The 15274-nt window shown below is 54.0% G+C and overlaps 8 protein-coding genes across 8 annotated transcripts; 2 read left to right on the top strand and 6 right to left on the bottom strand.

Annotated features, from left to right (window-relative positions):
- Positions 1-1338: 1338 nt before the first annotated feature.
- Positions 1339-3461, bottom strand: B0H18DRAFT_32148 (uncharacterized protein). Its single transcript, XM_048037561.1, has 11 exons — positions 3103-3461; positions 3012-3049; positions 2796-2962; positions 2458-2676; positions 2316-2398; positions 2246-2250; positions 2037-2180; positions 1953-1968; positions 1834-1885; positions 1723-1760; positions 1339-1669 (listed from the first exon to the last, which is right to left on the bottom strand). Exons 1-11 carry the CDS (start codon positions 3315-3317, stop codon positions 1375-1377), a joined length of 1272 nt encoding a protein of 423 aa, XP_047897455.1. The 5' UTR covers positions 3318-3461; the 3' UTR covers positions 1339-1374.
- On the bottom strand, positions 3462-4070 carry B0H18DRAFT_32169 (uncharacterized protein). Its single transcript, XM_048037562.1, has 4 exons — positions 4031-4070; positions 3749-3964; positions 3564-3699; positions 3462-3509 (listed from the first exon to the last, which is right to left on the bottom strand). The coding sequence occupies exons 2-3, from the start codon at positions 3962-3964 to the stop codon at positions 3670-3672; spliced, it is 246 nt and encodes an 81-aa protein (XP_047897454.1). The 5' UTR covers positions 4031-4070; the 3' UTR covers positions 3462-3509; positions 3564-3669.
- A 1360-nt stretch (positions 4071-5430) lies between these two features.
- Positions 5431-6123, bottom strand: B0H18DRAFT_871115 (uncharacterized protein; the record flags this gene model as incomplete). Its single annotated transcript, XM_048040143.1, has 2 exons — positions 5431-5918; positions 5985-6123. The coding sequence occupies 2 exons, from the start codon at positions 6121-6123 to the stop codon at positions 5431-5433; spliced, it is 627 nt and encodes a 208-aa protein (XP_047897453.1).
- A 377-nt stretch (positions 6124-6500) lies between these two features.
- B0H18DRAFT_986612 (uncharacterized protein) lies at positions 6501-8400 on the top strand. The gene is made up of 5 exons (XM_048044796.1): positions 6501-7041; positions 7275-7455; positions 7636-7865; positions 7957-8142; positions 8235-8400. The coding sequence occupies exons 1-5, from the start codon at positions 6685-6687 to the stop codon at positions 8313-8315; spliced, it is 1035 nt and encodes a 344-aa protein (XP_047897452.1). The 5' UTR covers positions 6501-6684; the 3' UTR covers positions 8316-8400.
- A 596-nt stretch (positions 8401-8996) lies between these two features.
- On the bottom strand, positions 8997-10674 carry B0H18DRAFT_986605 (uncharacterized protein; the record flags this gene model as incomplete). Its single annotated transcript, XM_048044795.1, has 8 exons — positions 8997-9445; positions 9503-9534; positions 9592-9640; positions 9763-9918; positions 10026-10114; positions 10173-10270; positions 10320-10379; positions 10488-10674. The coding sequence occupies 8 exons, from the start codon at positions 10672-10674 to the stop codon at positions 9124-9126; spliced, it is 993 nt and encodes a 330-aa protein (XP_047897451.1). The 3' UTR covers positions 8997-9123.
- Positions 10675-12789: 2115 nt separating this feature from the next.
- On the bottom strand, positions 12790-13846 carry B0H18DRAFT_986596 (uncharacterized protein). The gene is made up of 6 exons (XM_048044794.1): positions 13709-13846; positions 13459-13668; positions 13325-13438; positions 13105-13213; positions 12995-13045; positions 12790-12943 (listed from the first exon to the last, which is right to left on the bottom strand). The coding sequence occupies exons 2-6, from the start codon at positions 13479-13481 to the stop codon at positions 12833-12835; spliced, it is 408 nt and encodes a 135-aa protein (XP_047897450.1). The 5' UTR covers positions 13482-13668; positions 13709-13846; the 3' UTR covers positions 12790-12832.
- Positions 13737-14320, bottom strand: B0H18DRAFT_1208481 (uncharacterized protein; the record flags this gene model as incomplete). Its single annotated transcript, XM_048036271.1, has 4 exons — positions 13737-13755; positions 13814-13846; positions 13894-14202; positions 14278-14320. The coding sequence occupies 2 exons, from the start codon at positions 14318-14320 to the stop codon at positions 13970-13972; spliced, it is 276 nt and encodes a 91-aa protein (XP_047897449.1). The 3' UTR covers positions 13737-13755; positions 13814-13846; positions 13894-13969.
- A 303-nt stretch (positions 14321-14623) lies between these two features.
- B0H18DRAFT_986593 (uncharacterized protein) lies at positions 14624-14976 on the top strand. The gene is made up of 2 exons (XM_048044793.1): positions 14624-14689; positions 14722-14976. Exons 1-2 carry the CDS (start codon positions 14634-14636, stop codon positions 14879-14881), a joined length of 216 nt encoding a protein of 71 aa, XP_047897448.1. The 5' UTR covers positions 14624-14633; the 3' UTR covers positions 14882-14976.
- The last annotated feature ends 298 nt before the right edge of the window (positions 14977-15274 follow it).

The raw sequence follows: 15274 nt of genomic DNA, 5'->3' as shown, positions 1-15274 counted from the left end.
GACGGAGGACGGAGGACGTTGAAGCTTGAACTTGTTTGGAGACGGACAGTCAAGCGCTTGATCGCGAAAGTGGCGTGGGAACACCTCTCGGCGTCCGCCGCACATACAGTAGTTCGCCTCTCGCGACTTGCAGCTGGTCGCTGGAAATGACCGGATATGTCTCACGGACTTGTGTGACGCTGCAGGTACATAGGTGCATGGGGATGCACTGTGAAAGTACAAGCTCCATTCCCATCCTTACGCGCTCCAGCACTACAGGCTTATTCTTTCACCAACAATATTCATATCGTCCATCTAGTAGCTAAGAGGGGTCGTAGTATAACCCTCTCTGATGATTATTACGCTAGCAGACATTTGCGGAGAAGGTCGACTTCGTCTACGTCTCGTTTATCGACGAAGCGTAGGGCGATATTCGCCTGGACCTCAGGGACAGCGGCTAAAGCCTTATGAGCCTGGGGTATGCATCAGTCCCGGCATATCATTAAAAGAGCATCAACGGAGAAGGAAATCAAGACGAAGTCGGGAACGTCAAGCGTCGCACTCAATCAACAATCAGAGAAGCTGGTGCTGACACTGGGACTCAGGGGGAAGGTAATACGCACCTCGACTGAGTCCCAGCCGACAAGCACAAGCGCGATGGGGTTGACTCCGGCCTCCGTTGTGACAGAGCCGGTCACTCCGTGTACGGTGGGAGCTTGCGTGATCTTCTCGCCAGCGGCGTTCACGGCAGCGTTGAATGCGGCCAGGTCGGCATCCGCCTTGACAGTGATGATGGTCTGCAGACGGGCGATCTTCATCAACTTGCGGGCATCAAAGTGAGGATACGAAGACGCACGACTTCGGTGACAGGTGCGGCGATGACAGTATGCGGAAACGAGGGGAAGGGGAAGTAATAGCGAGTAAAGTCGGAGCTGGCGATCGACTTGAGTTCGTCGGTGAAGTTGCCGTATTCAGCCTCGGGACACTTGAAGTCCTTCGGCTCTAACCCGTCCTCAAAGTCTGGTCGAGCACATGCAGCGAGTGAGCGATCGTCAGTTGCGTGAACTAAGTACGAGACGGGGGTATACTTACAAAGAATCCAGTAGAGCCTTTGAGGATGTTCGACGCTGAAGCCGTACGACTGGCGCTTGAGCCCGCCTTTGGCCGCACCCTCGCGGAGCTTCTTGAAGACCGTGTTCTCCTTGTCGACACCCTCGTTAAGGTCGCGATGATCAGATCAACGATGACGGCCATTTCTGCGAGGAAACATAAATGGAATTGTGAGTTTGATTCTGTGCTCCGAACGCGGTCCATAGAGTATTAGCAAGGCAGAACAATAAATTATACAGCACGTGAAACAGATTCAATTTCCGGGGACCTTTTACGGAAATGACCTCAGAAGGGATGTGATTCGTGGTCCACGGCGCTGCTCCGCGAGATCACCGATACCTCGGTCTCAACTTTTCGGTGTTCCCGCTGCTCCTCGTCCGCATCGGAAGCGTCTTCTACGTCCGTGTCTCCCTGCGCTAGGATACTCTGATCGTCATATACGGAGGAGTGCGCAAGTGTTCCTACAACACGCGCGAAGCGGAGATCAGATTGCTGTGATGCGCCGGAGAGCGTGTCGCCCCGATTTGCGCTTGCTTCGTGTAAGTTGAGGTAGAAGTGCGACAGCAATATTGTCTGCAGCCTGCGTGATTATGTTAGCTATGATGACAGTGACCCGGGTACCGAACAACGTACGTGGAGTTTATTTGTGGCATGAAGTTGACAAAACCAACCTAGCGGAGTTCCGAGTCAAGTTTCGTCAGTACGATGTTGTTTTGTTTGACATGCGAAGGCACTGAAACCAACAACTTCTGTGAGGCCCAGAACCAGTGCTGATACCACAAGGGCGAGGATCAAGCTAAAGTGGCAAGGCATGGTGAGCTTCCTTCAATCGTATTTAGTGTGTGTCCGATCTATGGACTCACATGAAATAGATTGTGCCTATAGTATGCAGGGATGGAAGTTAAATACAGCTATTGATGGCGCGCATAGCACACGCTTTCACTGACCATCTCGAAAGAAGAGCGTAGTAAGGGGAGCATGGATCCGTGCATCTTTGGCAAGCATGACCACATGCCAGTGCACACGACACCAGATTGCCGTCACCAGTAATGTCTCCGGCAAGATCACAAACACTTGCGCGACAAGTGTCACTATGGTGATGTAGGCAAGGCTCGTAAGCCAAGTTCATCTGGGATTCGATTAACATATAACTTACAACGACTACATGCGTTGAGGCCTTTCTGTCAAATTTTGCCAATGAAACCGGAGAAAGATGTGAGGCCCACCCGAACGCTTCACCGTTGAAACCTAGAATGCAAGCAAAAGGTAGGCCTGAAACGGGAATCACCATTTCCGTGGAAATCGCACACTTGATGGACACAGTTAGCATGATTGCCAGGAAAGAAAGACTCGATGTAGAAAACGCACGATGCAGGCGCCGGCAACGACTAGAAACGACGACCCGATCAAGAAAGCTAGAAGTACGGAACGATTGCTGATGGCGTAGGCACGAAGCGTGGTGAAAGCTTTTGAGACAATGCAGCACTGACATAAGTTAGTAATCGAAGATGACAATGTAACGCACCACCATTGGCGATGTAGAACAATACCGTGGCGCACTCCGTCCAGACACGTGCGGTGACACAGCTGCAAATGCTCATACACAGTGAGTGTGGCACGAAATCAGACATGCGAGTTACTATGGGAGTTGTACCTCTGTAACTAAGTGAATATTTGTATCAATCCCAAGGAGCATCGTGCCGTACCTTGTAATTTGCCTTATAGATTAATGAAACGACTGATGAATACAGGATCATCGTGGTGGACATGTGCAGCAGCATATAGAGACCAGTCGCTACAGACATGCCGCGGCGCCGCCACACAAGGTTTACCTCCTGCGGGAAGGTGAGACAACGATCGTATGTGTATATTGCTATACATGTCAAGTGTCAGAATGTCGTGTGAATGAGTAGTGAGCTCACTGCACACTACGACCGTGTTGATATAGTTCGTTACAGTCCTTGTGTCTGCTGTCTCAGTATAAGTCATCTGAGAGGACCGAGGAGCACTCACGGCTGTCCGATTAGCGTATTGGTCGACATGATACGAGACAGAATCATGTAATGTGGGCGAGCAGTACATGTTATATAACCAGCTACTCCAAGCTCTCGTTGTGGCACGTTTGACTTGAGATCGATGAGTACATCCCACATCTGAAGCGTGCTGGCTCGGGGAGGACAACAGAATGGATTGCGAACCGGTACAGAGACGCCCATTTGCAGGTTCATGAACGTTCATTCTGAAACGCCATCACGACTCGCTCCAGAAAAGTGGTAGGTATCGCGATACCATACCCACGAAGCGATATGCTATGTCACGCATGCGATCGTATGCCCCTTTGCATCGACAACGCACAGGCTTGTAGCAAGCATTCACACCACTGTGTAGACATCGTAGCGCCATCTTCACGAGACGGCGCTCTGCATACAAATCAATCATCAGGGTGGATGAATTGTTCATAGGCTGGTACGTACAGCTTTGTACACCACAGTGGCATTTGCGGCATGTCCACAAGTTGTCATATGCCAGGTATGTCTTTGTGCCGGTCTTGTCGCGCATACCTACACCTTCATGGTGTCGTCACTGGTACTGTTGACTATTGATTATCGCCTAGACCGATCTGAATCAGACTTGTCCGAGAATCAGTACTAGAACTTACTATATCCGTGCTGCGTACGTATCCCCTCTTCTCATACTTGAACGCATGGTCTGCGGGATATTCCGACACTATACAGAGCCACCGTTGTACGGTAACGTTGCCTGGATGCTCGTTTATCTCAAAACTGATAGATACGCATGCAGAAGTTAGAGCAGAGACGCAGCTATGCTGAGAGGTCAGGAAGAGGCCAGCAACGACTCTGCAACCCGTTCGCATCTACATAGTACGTCATTTTCCAGAATACAACATGGAGAGATGGCGACCCCACCGTGACAGACGCACTTAGTCGCGGAACACGCCAGTGCACCCCGATCCCGACTAGCATATCACATAATGTCTACGAAGTCGGACGACAATCACATCGGGATTCGTACCACCAGTGCTAGCGGCGCGGTAAACAGAGATGCTTGGCGTCAGCGAATCAATGATCCTCCACAGAATAGGAGGAGAGGAGGGAGAGGCTGAGAAAGCTCGGCCCACATTACGACTCGGAGATGACTGAGTTTCTTTTTGGGGCTGTGTCACAATGTGGCCACTGGCCAGAGGCGATGTAGCTCGGGCAGGCGATGACGGGATCAAAGAAAATGTCAGTCCACGCAATGTCGGGAAAGGCCGAGGCTTTGAGGCCTTACACGACTCTCTGTGCAGGTACTTAGTGTATGAACGTGTATGGTCAAAACATGAACCTGCCACGCGACCACAGGGCGAATCTGCGTGCATCATCAAGACATGCGATTGTTAACAAGAACGTTGCCACTCATCCAAAGAAGTCAGTCATCCCGAAAAGTGGATCTTCCACAATTCCCGCGACGAATGGTCGAGAGCGCTCTGCTGGTCACTGTCGAGAGTCGAGGCTTGATAGGAAGGTTCAGTATCCACCGATGCCTGTGCAGACATGGAAAGCGGGGACCAGGCGGGGACGGGCCACGCGCACGCGCAGAAGAGAGCGGAGGGCACCACTGGCAGTCACTGCGCTGGCATGCGTACCCGCCGGTGTCTTCCACGCTGGTCGGCAACCTTGATCGTACGTGGGCTGCGATGGAAAACAGTTGAGATTCGCTGAGGTAGTGTAGGTATAGGTTTCGCACGCTGTGCTTACCTAGTGAAGCAACCGCGGTTGAGCTGGAATCTGCACCGAGCGCGCTTATTTCCTTTTCGGGAAGCGTTGTGGCCTAATGCGCGGTGTCATTGCGCGTTCTACCGTGACGGTAGTCTCGGAGTCTACGCCAGCTCAACTCTACGCCGCTAACCGCTGCGTTCATTTTCAGCAGTTCGGTACTCAGTATTGGAATCATGTCACGGGAGTTCAAGACTCTGCGGGCATGAAGTACGATTTGAGTTACTGGACATAGCTGGACATGCCTGAGGACGCGACGATCTGTGCGTCAATGTGGGCATAGCCGAGGGTGCAGAACCTTCGCGACGTGGGTGGTAGACATCGTAACGGCAATCGAAGCGGAGCCCGTGGGGTGACGACAGTCGGGTATTCCATCCCGGAGATCATGAACAGCTACTCGAAAAGCGGAAGGGGATTCGAAGATCTACTGTCGCGTCCTCGTTGACATTCGAGTCGCGATGATCGCGCATGCAGTGTACTATTGCAAAGTGCGGAATCAGTAGTGGTAACATGGATGACAGATTGACGGTACGTACTAGCAACCACAGTGTTCCACGGCGACATCTCAGCTCACCACTGCACCACCTGTGTTGCTCGTCTCTTCACTCAGCCAAGCTGCATACTCCGCATGGTTCGCCTCCACCGCGTCGTACACGGCGCCCCAGTCTCTGCATACATACGTCCCGTAGAGGTCGATAGGACGTACGTGCTCCGGCGCGAGGAACGGCTCGAGCTGCAGGTCGCCCCGGCAAGTGACCGCCTGGCGCAGGTAGTTCATGCAATGCCTCGCGAGCTCCGTGTGCGCTTCGTCCGCGCGGGGAGCGACCATCTCGGCGCGGACGACGTCGAGGCAGCGGAGGGCGTGGAACATGCCGACGGTGTACGGCTGGCGGTGCGGCCCGAGGCGGACTGTATGCGGGGTAGGAACGACGGCGCGCCATTCGGCGGTGCCGTCGGGGGAGGAGAGGTTGTACCGCTGAGAGGCGTCGGAGGGGAGGAGGACGGAGGGGACGGGGATGGGCCATTCGGAGGGGTAGTCGGAGCCTACGTAGCCTGGGTGCCGGGTGTCGACTCTGATCTGAGTTCGAGTAGAACGTTGGTTGATTGATGCGGACGTACTGTAGTCATGATGAGGCACTGGATCGAGGGTGCGCAGCCATATTGACGTTGCTAGTTTGACGGAGAGGCTGAAGGCGACGAGGAAGAGGCTGAGGGTAGGGAGGGATGCGTGGATGCGGGCGACGAGGGAGGCGAGCATGGCGGGGGCGGCTTTACGGGGGCGGCATGCTCAAAGGGCGTGACGCCCACAAGGACCCGCATCACCTGCATGTATGTATATGACTCTGAGGGTCTGGACTGTGACGAACAGAGCGCTGCCGGCGCTGGATAGCGCGACGACGGCGCGGCGGAATGTCCGGGCGGGTCTCGGCGGCGCCTGCGATCAGATCAGCGGGGTAGGCCTGCTGATCGTAGATGTGATCGCGGAGACTGCTAGCCAATGGGAGGAGGCCGGAGAAGGGGATTTCGCGACTGAGATGGTGATTTGGCTCCGCGCATGTGGCTGCATTGCTGGATGCAGGAAACGCCCGCCGATGCTCTCCTCCTCGTCCTCGTGCACGTCTCCTGGCAGGTCTCCTCGCGCCAAGTCGCCATGTATCATCTTCGACGAGGCTCGGCCGTAATCTACTTGCCATACCCGCGCTTCTGTTATCTGCCAGCTCCCATCTCCGCCAGGTGTCGCTATAGCTAAAGGGCGCGCCCCGCTACGCTCTCGAGCCACCCCGCGCTCTCCCTTGCCCCGACAGCCGTTGCCGCGCCCATGTCCTCCCCGACGGCCGTCTTCGAGCATGCCTACTACGTCGGGGGCCAGTTCGCCACCATCCTCTACGGCGTCCAGCTCGTCCTCTTTTTCGCCACCCTCCGCGCCTTCCGCGCCAACTCGGACGCACGCCACCGCAAGTCCGACCGCTTCTTCGCCGTCTACAGCACCGTCATGACGCTCCTCGTCACCGTCGACGTCGCCACCAATGCGGTCTGGGGAGAGCAGATGTGGATCACGAGTCGCTCCCAGCCCGGCGGCGTCGAGGGCTTCATCGCGACCGAGACCAGCGTGTGGTACGAGACGCTGTCGTCGACCTCCGTGGTCGCCCTAATCTTTATGAGTGATGCTTTGCTGGTGAGTAGCCTGCGGTAGATTGTTGAACAGTGCCTCCTTCATCCGTAGAATTGCGATTCGATCATTGATTTTTGTCGTGATCCTCGCGCAGAGGCGCGCATTCGCTCAGTGTTCTTCTGTAGATAGTTTTTGGCTCGGGGCCCATGCACGTATGGTACCTAGTATCTCGCGCTGAGCCTCGGACCTCTGACTTCGCATCCCAACCCACTAACGCGACCTACCTCCTCCCGCAGATCTACCGCGCCTTCGTCCTGTTCGCCTCAAACTACCTTATCATCGTCCTCCCCGTGCTCATCTACCTCGCTGCCTTCGCCCTCGCCATCATCGAGCTCGTCATCGCAGGCACGCCCAACGGCAACTTCTTCGGCACGCGCGCGGCCTCGTTCGGTGTACCCTACTACGCGCTGACCAGTACGTCTCCATCCTCTTCTCTCTCGTCTCTCGCTATCCTTCTATCCTTCCTGTCCTTCCTACTCTCTCCTTCTCGACCCTCTTCGTCTTTCCTCCCGCCCCCGTTTCCTCTTCACTGTCTCTCGCCCATCCCTCCCTCTCCTCCCTTCAGAATGCCCCACTGACCTCCCCACCCCATCCTAGTCTCCCTCAACACCCTCCTCACGCTCCTCATCGTCGCGCGCCTGCTCACGCTCGCGCGCGCCGCCCGCGCGTCCATGGGCGCCCCCGCCGCGCGCCTCTACACCGGCGTCGCCGCGCTCATGGCCGAGTCCGCCGCGCCCTACGCCGCGCTCGGCATCATGTTCCTCGTCCCGTACGCGCGCGGGAGCGACACGAGCATCGCGTTCGGGCAGGTGTGGGCGAAGGTCACGGTGCGTCGCGGTCGTACTTGTCGATCGAGGTTTCCGCTGACGCGGTTTGATACCCTCTTGCCGTCTTGCTCACCTCGGACCGCCCCGCCAGTGCATCGCCCCGACGCTGATCATCTACCGCGTCCTCACGCGGCGCGCGTGGGACGCCGGCACCGTCTCCGCGCTGACGGGCGAGCGCAAGCACGCCGGCGCTGGCGTGGAGTCGACCGCGATGGAGTTCGTGAGCCGCGCGCTGGAGACGGGCGTCAGCAGCACGGCGAAGGGGAGTAAGAGCCAGGTGAGCTGTCGCGTCTTTGCGACGGCGATATCGCTTGTCTGGATGAATGTTTCTCTTATTTGACTCGGGCTGATGCGTGTATGCGTGTCTAGATCGGCGAGATGAGCAAGATGAGCGAGAAGGACGTGGAGACGGGGTATGGGAGCAGTCGCGAGGAGCTGACGCCGGTGTAACTAGGCGGACTCAGCCGGTGGTTGTATGAGTATGTGCGGATGCACTATGGAGCGTAGTTTCACGGTTTTCACATCTTCTTGATTTCCAATGCGGGTAGAGGTGCTTTGAAAACGGGACTAGATTGCGACTTGATGCATTGATGTGCGAAAACTCCTTATCAGTTGTAGCCCCACCGTACGAGCAAGCTTCGGGCCAGTAGAACGAGGAGGGTTCAAACTTCCTTGCGAAGACGACATCGACCACCTACACTAGTGCCACCGCTCGCACAGTGCGGCATCAGTGCCGTACGTTCCTGCGCCGGCTCTGCAATAGTGTGTCACAGTGGATCGCGACGTCGGTACGCCCTTAGTAGTGTCCGTCCTCCGAATTGCCGACTTTAGCTACGAATAGCGATGGCGGTGTGCACTGTGCACGAGAGCAAGGTCGGTGATCGTCAATTGGGAGGTAAGCTGGAGCTGGTGTAAATGACTGGGTGTGCGGATGTTCTGTTGATCGAGCAATTCAGAGGCTCATACAGAGGCCATATATCAGATGAGACACATCGACGTCAACAATGCGGACGTGGCATGGCTTCGCGCATTTCGCGCTCGGCGTGTTGCCCTGTTGAGCATGTACACAAGATGTCCGACCATTCAAATTCGTATTGTGGACCACCTCAGTCCTCTTGCCTACCCGCATTCTCCGTACAACAAACCGTCAATGTGCGAGGATTCCGTCGAGATAAATAGGCACCAATAAATAATATACACACATAGCATTCGCCGAACGCTCTAGGATGCGTTCCTCCACCCTCCCGATTCATGGCAATCAGCATGCGGCCTCAAGCGTTAGCGTGGGCAGATCGTCCCTGGCCTCCTCGCTGATCTCCTGCTGCCCACTGTTACCCTCCTCGCGGTCTTCATCTGCGAACTCGGCAGCAACTTCATCGTCATCGCCTGGGTTTGCGTCCCATTCGTCGTCGCCGTCGTCATCGCCTACAAATGAGAGGGTCGCTCCGAGTGCCCCGACGCCTCGAGAGAAATGTATGTCCGACTGCGACTGTGTCTTCGAGTTTGAAGAGCCATCAACGTTAACGAGGGCTGCTTCTCGTAGATTGAGGAAGAAGCGAGACAGGATAATGCTGGTGAATCTGTACGAAACTCGTGGTGAGGACTGGACGCGCAGTCTGATGAGTTACTCGACAAACGCAATTGCGAAGTTGTCAAATCCGCTAAAGACCTAAAAATGATTTCCTCCTTAGGTTGTGTGATACCCGTGTCGATCATACAGACTGACCTTTATGGTGTATAACACGACACTGAGGCTATTGATAATGACGAGAAGCCTGCCAGGAAAGGTTCAGATCTACCATGATGCAATGCTTCCTTTAATCACCCGAAGTGTATTGTTCCTGTTGCATGGCATGTCGTTAGCCCAAGTGCACCAGATCAGCGGGCAGACTCAGACCGACCATCTCGCAGCATTAGTGAAGGCAAACCGGCGGTGATGTTCTCTCTGCGAGCGAGTCGAACAATGTGATATGTTTTTCGCCAGGTGACAACGAGGACTATGGCATCCGCGACAGTGGCTGCGGCCACGCAAGCAGCATCAACTGTTAACGTTCTGTAAGCATATTTGACCTACTGAAGCAAGATGAAAAGCGCAAACAGCTTGGGAAAATTGATGACATGTTTAGCGACAGCAAATACGATGTAATATAAAGCACTTACGGCTTAAGGATGGAAAAGGTGCTCCGAGTCCCCACGGCGCAGCCGAGAGGAGGCGGTGCATTAACGGCCTCTGTGGTGACACCTTCAAACTATTGGAAAGGCTCGAACCTGAGCGCTCGCACGAACAATTTATGAGCAGGTACTTACTATCTCGTAGGCTGTTTGTGCGAACAGCAACACGAAAACTACAATTGGTGCTAGAAAGTTTGGGGGGTTGACGGCATAAACTCGCAAGGCAGATATGACTAATGCAATAGATATTTCACGTTCAAAGAATCGGGGCATGATACTTACCTGCGATCAGTATGTCGTTCAACATGGCCATCACAAGCCAAGCAGTGTTCACAAGATACGCTCTGTTCAACGAGTCAACAATCCATTCGGTGTGAAAATACCACATGATCGATACCTCTGATCCAAACCGAATCAATTGTAAAAACAACGGTGAAGACGCAATGTAACTCACTTTGCAGTCCAAGTCGACGAGTTGCTGGAACAACCCGAGGCTGAACCCAATGATGGTGACAGCTTGAAGGAGGACATAAAGCGCAGAGACCACGGAGTAACGACGCAGCCATATGTGGCTAACCTCCTGGTCTATTGTCATACACCGGTCGAAAAGGTAAACAGCTGTTGTGATATGTTTCATTGGAGACGGACACCCTATAATGACGAGTGTGTAGAACTCACTGAACGCAGCGACCAAACAATTGTTGCTGGATGTTCTGTAGGTCGAGCAGACTCGTCGGGTTAACACGACGATCCAGCTGATGAATAAGAACCGTCAACGGTGACTCACAGCGATTGCAGAAATGTTTTGAGTTCCTGTATGATGACTGAGGTGGCACTCATGCTGATCTGACACGAACCCACCGGTGGATATGAGCCCTTTGTATATGGACTCGAGTAGAGCCGAGGTCAGTCACTACCGACAGATGCCGCCATCATTAGTAAGTACGTAGACTCAAGGTTTGATGTTGCGCCCGCATTAGCTCCAGATGCAAATCAGCTGCCCTCAACGTTCAACTCGCGATGGTTGTCCGATTCGTAACAAAAACCAAACGAACATCACTTGGACAGGCCTAAGTGCGGCATCGTGGGCCATCTGCATACGAACATCGTTAAGTCTATGAAACGGTCGAAGTGTCTCGGCTACTCACTGAGTTTCCTTAGCACGAAGCAATCACTGAATCGACGCATGGCACTGCCGCTCTGTCTGGCCACCGGCCTCAACTATAGAAATGAAGTTCCCCGTCAATCACAAGCGGAAGTTCGCCTTCCTTCAGCCACCCGTGCAATAGTCGCTCAAGATTTCATATAGACAACAGCTACAAAAATACTTACACCCCGATCAGCTCAGTGCGTCGTGCCGTTCCTGAGATGCATACAGGCTTACCATGTCTGTATGACGCCGCACCATGACCGCGACCACACGGCAATGCCAGTCGTGATTTGCTGAACATTGCATAGGATTGTGGTCGAAGACGTCGTCTATGTGATGAAGTCAGAAATCCGCAGCCTAAGTGAGGAGTAGGGCTATGCCTTTCACACAATCTGTTCATTCTCATCACTGAGAAGCTGTGTCACGTACTCGAATGCGTTGTCCGATAGATTTACTTAGACTTGATGTAAACGTTCGTTCTTCTGTATGCGATCAGCCCGGATTATAGATGTATTTTCCGGCCATGGTCTGTCAGGTGCTCCAGCTGGCAGCGCATATGGAGTCCGCATTCTTCTTGGTGAGATATTCACGGAGACTATCGTTTCTGACCAACTGGAAGAACGGGACGTAACGTTCGTTGTGATATGCCATGGATCAGAACTCAGAAGGCAGTGAGTACACGGATCCGGCCACATCTAAGCTGTATACGGTGTGCCCGCACTCGATGTTATTGTGAACGGAAATACAACCAGATGCACTTCCAATTCTACCGCAGAACGGTTTGCCACGCCTGAGCAAACATCATGGATAAGTTGACGACGCACGCGTGGATCTTGCCCGGTCCCAGTCTGCCTAACCTATTTTGGCCTTCTGAAAGTCATTGCAATACATACAGAACATATTTAAAGACGTCGCATTTGGTCGACGTGTGCGAGCGAGCGACGCCACGAGACATCCATTGGCAAGTAGCACAAGGCTCTGCCAAGTCGGATGAGCGCATTTCCGCCACAAAGCTTGGGGCGCGTTGTACATGATCATGCCAGTGTAAAACCGTGGGTTGCTATGAGAGATTATACGTATACACAACTTCAGCGATGTGATAGCGGACGAATTGGGAGGAGGAAGAGGATTCAACTCAAACGGATGAATGACGGCAGCACGGGCCGCGGGTGGCTGACCGTGGGCAACAGCCGGCGGAGCCGCAACCACTGCACGTTCTCGCTGCGCTGTCCCTCTTTCTCAACGCTTTGCCCAGGAGCCATCCAGGGCATGATTTCAATGCATTGGTCCTTCTTATTGGCCTTCAAAGGCTGTGAGTTACCTGTCGCTCATGCTCGACCGATTGTCAACTACAAGTGTCACCGCCCTCCCGGTCGCGTCTACGTTCTATGTCATTCTTGCTCCCCCCATAGCACTCTCGAGGCGACGGGGCCGTGTCGACTCTCTATGTAGACCTATCCTTAGGTTCGACAGAAACCTCGCACCACGTGGACGATCTTGTGGCGAGACTAGACCTAGCCTGACGTCTCGAAAATCTATGCGTTTGGAGAACACTTCTCGGGGACAGTAGACACAGACATGTATTTAGAAGACCGCCCTCCCCAAAGAGGTCTTCTTTACATAGCGTCTGCCGCTACTCTGAGGCTCACTGACAGCCGGCATCGAGCACGAAAACGTACAGTGGCCAATCTCCCCACGGCGAAAGCATCTTTTTCACGCCTTTCTGCTCGAAGCCGTATGCCTTGTACACAGGTGCCTACCGAGCTCAAGGTGAGTACGCCGTTCCTTGTGCACGATACGGACTTACGTTGACGTCTCTCGTCGCGCTGAGTGCAACGACTTGGCTTCTCGCCTTCGCCTGCCGGTGATCCGTTAGAAGTGAACGTGTGTTCATGTGGGAGAGAGGTGCGAGTCTACCTTCTGTCTCACGATCTCGAGAAGCCGCCGCCCAATACCCTGCCTCTGTCTCTCAGGGTGAACGCAGAAGTTGTTGAGCCACCACGCGTCCGTCTTGCCCTGAAATGCACTGAGTGCCATGTCTTGAGGCGATCGTTACGAGCCTACCTTTGGACTGCCCATGCACTCATTCACAAACCTCGGGAACTCTTTCAGATACTGTCAGCGAGGGCATCAGGACAATCGCAGCGAAGATGAGGCCACGAACGGCATTCTTGTAGTATTGCTTGACTGCTTCCGGAGGCTCGCCATGAAGTCGTTCAGACCCTGGTCGCGCTGTTCAGGACTACCGATTCTCCGCGTTAGCCGTTACACGAACCACAAAGCTCCGTCCACATACGTCGCGAAGAGCTCCTCGCCCGGCGGCATCCACAGAGCATATCCAACCAGCGTACCGCTCTGGTCAAGTGCGGGGTAGAACTCTCCTGCCGCAAGGACTGCAGCTCTGATCATCGCTCGTGCCATCGGGACTAGGGCTTAGGTCGCCCCCAACGAGGCTATTGCAAGCGCCATCTGTAGAATGTCGGTGGGATTCCTGTGTTCGTATGATGTGCATACTGACCGTCCGCATGGCCAGCGCGAACAGCGCGGCCGCAGCCTCGATGAGCTCGTCTATCGGATGTGTTGACGCTGGTGAGTGCGTGCTCGTATGGGTGAACGTATGACTCACCTGAAGGATCGGGCACTCGTTCAATCTTGAGTTCGGACTCAGACATCTTGTGTTACGAGACCAAGTTATATGGAACCCACCAAGGTATGCACCGCGATTACGTGCCCTGACCTCTACTCTTGTAAATGACATGTGTGCGGTCCCAGCTGGTACATGTCAAACCAGGTTGACACCTTCGCTGAGTTGGTGCTTGTGGCAGACGTCAAAGGAGGATACGAAGATGTACAACTTCGATGACAGGTGCGGCGGTGACGGCATGTGGGAACGAGGGAAATAGAAGAAGTAGCGCGTGAAGTCGGAAGTGGTGATCGTCTTCAGTTCGTTGTCGATGTTGCCGTACTCAGCAGCGGGCCATTTCAAGTCCTTCCGCTCGAACCCGTCCACGAAGTCTGGTCAGGCGCATGCAGCAAATGAGCGACCGTCAGTCCCATGATGAAGTACGGGACGGGGGTCCTTGTAGACACCCTTTTTAAGATTCAAGATCACTAGCTCAACGATGGTGGTCATTTGTGCCGCTCTGCGAGCTAGAACTGTGAGATATATTCTCACGATCGGGACACAAGGGCAGGAAGCACTTTGCATCCATGTCTCAGTGTGTATGTCCGTATCCTGGAGCTCGTGGCGCTGCATGATGGAAGGGAATGAGCGCGGAATAGGTATATGAACCGAGCATACTTACTCACAGTGTTCGGCCGACACCGATTGCTTGACAACGAATGGTGTCTTGCAGTGAGGACACATAAATCGATACGTGAGTTTGATTTGTGCTCGGAACGCGGTTCAGAGGATGCTTGCAAGGCAGGAAAACACATTACACAATATGCTGAACGGATACAACTTCCGGGACAATCTTCGCGACAAGGACCTTAGAAGGATGTGATTCCTGGTCCACGGCGCTGCTCCGCGAGACCACCAATATCTCGATCTCAGCATCTCCCTCTTCCCGCTGTTCCTCGTCCGCATCGAGGACGTCTTCTACGTCCAAGTCTCCCGGCGCCGGGATCCTCTGATCGTCATATACGGAGGTGTGCGCAAGTGTACCTACAACACGCGCAAAGCGGAGACTAGACTGCTCTGATACGCCGGAGAGCGCCGTGTCGCCCCGGATAGCGCTTGCTTCGCGTAAGTTGAGGTAGAAGTGCGAGAGCAGTATTGTCTGCAGTCTGCTTGATCATGTTCAGCTATGATGGCTTTGACCCGAATGCCGAAAAACGTACGCGTAGCAAATCTCTGGCATGAAGCCGGTGAAAACAACCTAGCAGAATTGAAGTTGGGTGAGTACGATGCTGCGTTGTTGACATGCTAAGGCACTGAAACCAACAACTCCGGTGCGGCTGAGAACCAGTATTGTCACTAGAAGGACGACGATCATACTGAGGCGGCAAGTCAAGATGAGCTTTCTTCGATCGTGTTGAGTCTGTACCTATGGACTCACATGAAGTAGAGTGTGCCTAGAGTAGA

The sequence above is a fragment of the Fomitopsis serialis genome, assembly GCF_022376445.1.
Source record: "Fomitopsis serialis strain Sig1Antser10 chromosome Unknown B0H18scaffold_10, whole genome shotgun sequence".
In the NCBI taxonomy this organism is placed as follows: domain Eukaryota; kingdom Fungi; phylum Basidiomycota; class Agaricomycetes; order Polyporales; family Fomitopsidaceae; genus Fomitopsis; species Fomitopsis serialis.
Note: the sequence above shows the minus strand (reverse complement) of the source record. Positions and strands in the feature narration are given on the sequence as shown.